A 6129-nucleotide genomic window follows, 5' to 3' on the forward strand; every position below is an offset into this window, starting at 1 on the left:
TGTTGTCCCGCGTCCCGTTATTGTTTCCCTAAACCCAACCGCCCCGTTCTTCTTTTCCTAAATCCAACCCGTCCGCTGTATACGGCGTAGACATACACGCGGATAGCTCAAAATGCGTACAGATAACACGCCACTTGGCTTTAGAAAGTGGCGTGTATGTTTACGCAAAGTCATGATGTCACGTTGCACAAACACAACCAAATTCCAATAACACAGCCAAATACTGATTTCAAAATGTTTTACTTACACATTCGTAACTTAAAGCTAAACAAGATTTACACCAAAAGTGTTAAAGACGTATTCTGTTCTTTTCTTTGTTTTATGAAGTAGAGGGTCCAGTCCTCCTCAAAGAGCCAGGAGAAATGATTTTGTGGTGGATGTGGGCCTCAGATGAGATGAGTGGGGGAGTTTTTAACACAAGTCCTGCAAAACCTGAGAATTCATAGGTTCAGATTACAATAGAACACTTTAGAACACTCGTAAAGCACTTTTTTAATACAAAAGATTGGTTCAATTTTGGCATTCAGTATGCACAACAATAAAATGGGTTATTATGTATGTTTCCTTTTTTTTCTTTCATACCAAGACCACATGGCTGGTCCTTAACACTTGGTCAAAATGTAATGTAATGTCATTTTTTTTAAACGAGACAGGGTACATGTAAACATTAACCTTGTATAAGAACAAGGAGAGATGCATTGCATAAATCCGAGTTCTGATCAACATGGTCCCATAACTCAGGACCTAAACCACTGAAACCACCAAAACTGTCACCCACCAAAGACCAAACATGTCCATGCACGCCTTTATATAATAGCCCTTAAACACAGTGTAATCTTCACAATTGTACTGTCACTGACACGAGAACGCTCCCTTAAGCAGTTTCTGCTTGTGGTACAGTTCACTTTCAATCTTGATCAAATCTGCTGTTTATTATAAACAGATATTTCTGTTGTCTCTGTTGATGTAAAACATGACCAACAAACGTTCTTTTGTATTTCAGTTGTCTTTTTATTGTGTCTCACCACTGGAATTGATACAACCGAAACAGGCCCACTTGGCATTATGGACATACTGTAATTTCCATACACAACGAGGACATTGCATGATGGGTTTCTGAGCAGAGCAACAAGTGGATTACTACACAGAGGTCCCAACTCCAACATAATACATGAATAGCAAACATAGTTTGAAACCATTTGTGTGTGTTTACTTCATTAGTTTTCTCTCTTTTGCATGTGACTCAAAAATCTAAATTTGAAGTAAAGTTGTTTCGATGTTAAAACTGATCTTTGACACAAAATAATTCATACCCATGCCATAAAATAATCGACTTCTCAGCACCATTCATTCTCAAAACCTTCAGCAGCTAGAGTAATCCTACTGTTGAACCTTTGCTCTGCATTACAAACAGGCTTAAAAAGGTTTTGAGATAATGAATAACCGATTACAATTTGTACTCAAGCTTCTTGCTAGTACTTACTCTTCATTTCTTAAACAAGTCTATTCTATATCTTGAAACTATTTGGCTGCCAAAGCAAGAGTGACATGTTAAACACCCCCCCCCCCTTGTTCAGGACGTGGTTTACTTCTGCCCTGCAAAGTGCTTGTTGAAGATGCCCTTGGCTGCCTCGAGGGCGGCGTCAGCTGGGACGGGTATGTGAGGTGCGATGCCAGCTCCCTCCCAGGCTGGCCCGGCGGAGGTGTCGGAGTGGATGGTGGGGATGCTGAGGAAAATGTCGGTCTCACCAACACGGAAGATCACTGGTGGGTGGGAGGCCCCGGCGGTCGTCTCTCCGATGATCATAGCGCGGCCGAGCTTCTTCATGATGTAAACAAACTCCTCTGCGGCGCCAGCAGTCGCTCCGCTGGTCAGGATGATCAAGCTCTTCTTGGAGCCGTACCTTGTGCCTTAGGAAGAGGATAAGATGGAGGCAGAACAGGGTTAAAACTGTGAGATGGAAGGGGTAGAGAATGGGTGGATAGTGAAAAGGGCCAATGTTCAATTGAAGGAAGGAAGTGGCAAGGAGTCATGGATGAACATCATGGTACGATTATGAAAGTGAGTTATGTAAAGAAAAAAGTTGAAGGGTGACTATTAGGTCGAAGCTATTTCGTAGCAATCACACCTCCTTTTCAAAAGAATGCAAAAAACAGATTAGCATTGGAAAAGAAAGCTTTCTTGTTAACCAAAGCTGCTTTGAATAGTGAATTGGCAAACCAAAACGACATTAAATACCCATCACTTACATGAACAAGAATGAGGTATTACATCCAGACAGCTTTATGGCTTATTGGGCCAATTGGACAGTTCATCTTAAAAAGCACGTGCTTCTATGTTCTTATATTCTTGAACTTGCATGTAACTGATTTTTGGCCATTTGGGTGCTAGTAGAAACACAAGCCAAACTTGCTCGCAAACAGTTGCTAATTGCTAATCGGGCAGATACGGAGCAATGTTAGCATTCATTTGAAGTCGTGTTTCTGGCCACCTGGTGAATTTAAGGCCAATAAAACATTCTTTTTAGCTCTGTTTTTGGTCTCCATCAACTCCCAAGGAAACTTCTATCAGCTACGAGCTAACTCGGTTGCTAACAGGTACCTATGCACACGCTATCCACAATGAGTAAACTATAATGACTTGAATAATATTCTTTTTTAAATTACCAGTGAGTTCAGGCAGGGTCTGGAGCTCTGTGATGGTGCCGGACGGTCTGTCGTACAGCTTGTCCAGCACAATCTGCTTGTCGGCATCAAAGAAATAAGAGCAGAAGCCTGCGATGGCTGTAGTAGGGCCACCAATGTTGTTTCTGCAAAAACAGTTAGACAAACAATTTTAGAAATTGTCCTTTGTGAACTTTTCATTAATGCACGCATTGATAAAACATGCATGATTTGTCAAGATGTTTTTTTAAGTAAGAGGTTATCTTTAAATTGGTTCATCCTCTAGATTTGTTGGTGGTCCATATTTGAAAATGGTGTATAGATTACCAGTAGGTAAATAAATAAATCCTCAAAAAACCTTTTTTCCTCTATATTTAGTCTAATGAGCATTAACAGCTTTAGCGGATGATTTGTTTACCAAAATGGACACACTGCATTTTGAATAGAGGCTTTGACTTGCTTCGTCAGCAGGATTACCCACCTGAGGTCAACAATCATAGCGTCAGTGTTGACAACTTTGTTCCAGACGTGCTCAACAATAATCTGGGCAATGGCCTTGACCTCCTCAAAGTCTCCGAACATGTCAAAGCGCAGGTAGCCGACGTTGTTCTCAAATATGTCAGTGTGGAAGGAGACTTTGATCAGCTCAATGTACATCTCTGGAGAATAATCCTGTGGGAGACGAACAAACAACAACTCAAGAATTTGTAATATGAACATGGCAAATATGTATCCCTAAAAATAAATTAAGAAAAAGGTCACTTTTTCACATATAAAAATGAAATATACTTCAATTGCAGCATATTACAAATGTTTCCAAATGTATAATATTGATATGTCTTCCATAGACTAAGCATGTTTATTCAGTGCACTACAAAATCCTCTGTGTTAATTTGACTGTATGTGGGGGTTAGTGGGTCCTCTGTCGCCCAGCTCCAGATGGTATAAAATGCCACTGTGCGTCTTTTAACTGGCACATGTAAACACAAGCACATTTCCCCCATTTTAGCTTCCACTGGCTGCCCGTACATTTTAGGATCCACTTTCAAATTCTTTTATTTGCTTTTAAATCCCTCAATTGTCTTACTCCACCCTACATCTCTGAGCTGCTGCACCCTTATATTTTCTTCTCATGTTTAATTTCTCTTAATTTGTTTTTTTGTATTGTATTTTATGTATTGTATTATACAGCACATTGATCTACTGTGTTTTTTTTAAGTGCTCTACAAACAAAGTTTGATTGATTAATTGATTGATTTAAAGCAAAAAAAACATTTTGACAATTCCATTGTTCATCTACTCTACATCACCACAACAATGTAATCAATCCTTTTAAACACAAGGGCATTTTTCTTAAGTGAGGTGTAAGTGAAAAACTAAAATAACTAAATGAAAACGATTGAAAACAGAAATCAACATTAATAATTGAAAATGAAAGATACTTTCACCACCAGAAATCTTATGTACAAAGGTCTCACCATGGGTGGCAGGGCTGGGGTGTTGCTGGTGGTCTTCAGGCTCTTGTCCCCGGACATCGCCTTCAGGTCAGCGGACAGCTTAACCTCCAGACTCTCTTTGGAGACAACCGTGCTGTACTCGCCGTTTGCCAGGAGCCCTTTCAACTTTTCTGCAACATCAGAACCAATATCTTCAAAGGCGTAGTTTTCTGCAATCAGGGTCGCTGATCCCTCAATGATGGCCTGAACTTGAACACGGAGGTTGACGATCTTGATGGCGGTAGCGAGGGCATCCTCGGCGTTTACCTCCACATCAGGGGTCACGCCTGTAACCTCCCAGGAGGAGTGGGTGATGGGGTTGACGGACTTTGCGGTCGGCACTGAAATGTAGAAGTCGCTGTCGGCCACTTTGATTTTATCGACCTTCACAGAGCCCCCGGCGGTCTTCTCGCCCACAATGGTGGCCCTCTTTAGGTTCTGGAGGCAGTAGGCAACATCCTCGGCAATGCCCTTGGTGTTTTTGCTGGTAAGGATAATGAGGGGTTTGGTAATGTCATATCTGTCCCCCAGCAGTTTGGACATAGAAAGCACCTTAGTGGTAGTGTTTGAGGGACGGTCGTAGATGCTGTCGATGTGAATCGTAGGCTCAGCTTCGGTGAAGTAAGACACAATGTAGGAGACTCCTGAGATGTCCCCGCTGCTGGTGTAGCGCAAGTCAAAGATGAGAGCTGAGGTTGGCAGGATTTTATTCCAGACCAGATCTAGGAGCACATGGCCAACCTTCTCAGCAACCTCCTCCCCAAGGATGTGATCGATCCTCAGGTAGCCAATGTTTCCCTCAAGGATGTCGAGCTTGATCGAGGTCTGGAGGACGGAAATGAGCTGATCAGGGGGCAAGGGTGGCATCTTCGGGGGAACCACAGGGATGTAGTTTGGCTCATAGGAGACCATCAAGCGTGGGTCACTGACTGTGGTCTGGACTCCAGCACTGAGGACAGTAGCCAACGTTTCAGCGTCTGGGATGTTGAGAATCTCTGTGTTGCTGCTGGCTGCTTCAATTGCCTCCTTCATCCCCACCAGCTTCTCTGGTGAGCAGTAATTGTCCATGACGATTTTTGCCATATCTATCATGAGTCCGGGGGCAAACGAGGCATGGATAAAGAAAACATTCCCCAAAACTAGCAGAGGTGCTATCAGGAAGATAGCCTTTGCCATTTTTGTCAGTTTAGTCAGACAAAAAGTGAGTAGATGGGAAGTGGAGGTTGTTGAGCCGAGGAGGTTCTTTGTCAAATGGAACTGTTTTGGCTGCAAGGTTTCTGTTAACACACACATAAGAGGATTTGCCCCACAATAAACCTCAAATCGCATTATCCTAAGTGCTTCTGTAAGGCAATAACAACGTAGGGATGTGTAGTAACAAGGAGGTGTTGCTAAAAATAATAGTCTGACATTTACACAAGTAATTTAACCTATTTAAAGCTACCTGGGTCAAATAAGGCAAGCTTTGTTCCTTGACAAACATCAACAAAGGTTGGTTGGTTCACTTATTAAGCCCCTTGGTGTCAGTATTTATAAGTGGAAGTCATTGATGTGGGACTTTCGTGCCATTTGTTTTTACATGAAAACACAAGAAAATGTTAAAATAAAAGCATGTGAAGACTCACGATTGCCATATAATTCAACACAAAACTTACAGTTTTGCTCATTGATTTCTTCATGGTTTAAAGAAGAATGTTCCTAATAATGTCTGGAAAGTAAATTAAATAATACAATACAAAATAATTCCAACCACAGAATTATTTTATTGTCTCATAAATGATTCACATTTAATAGCAGTTGATGGTCTTTGTCTCACTTGCAGTGGTGTTGAAGTGAACACCAAGATTCAGTTTAGGTTTGTGTGATACTTACTCCCTCTGCTGGTAGTTTTATAGTAAGGAAACAGGAAAGCTGAAACATTATTACAGCATACTTAAAAACTACAATGCAAAGAAAATAAGCAAACAAT

At 41.4% G+C, this 6129-nt stretch overlaps 1 protein-coding gene across 1 annotated transcript; it reads right to left on the bottom strand.

The window, feature by feature from the left end:
- Window positions 1-1002: 1002 nt before the first annotated feature.
- Window positions 1003-5446, bottom strand: rbp3 (retinol binding protein 3). Its single transcript, XM_078279906.1, has 4 exons — window positions 4143-5446; window positions 3146-3336; window positions 2668-2810; window positions 1003-1911 (listed from the first exon to the last, which is right to left on the bottom strand). The coding sequence occupies exons 1-4, from the start codon at window positions 5334-5336 to the stop codon at window positions 1586-1588; spliced, it is 1854 nt and encodes a 617-aa protein (XP_078136032.1). The 5' UTR covers window positions 5337-5446; the 3' UTR covers window positions 1003-1585.
- Between the last annotated feature and the right edge of the window lie 683 nt (window positions 5447-6129).

Source organism: Sander vitreus, chromosome 21, assembly GCF_031162955.1.
Source record: "Sander vitreus isolate 19-12246 chromosome 21, sanVit1, whole genome shotgun sequence".
NCBI classification, from domain to species: domain Eukaryota; kingdom Metazoa; phylum Chordata; class Actinopteri; order Perciformes; family Percidae; genus Sander; species Sander vitreus.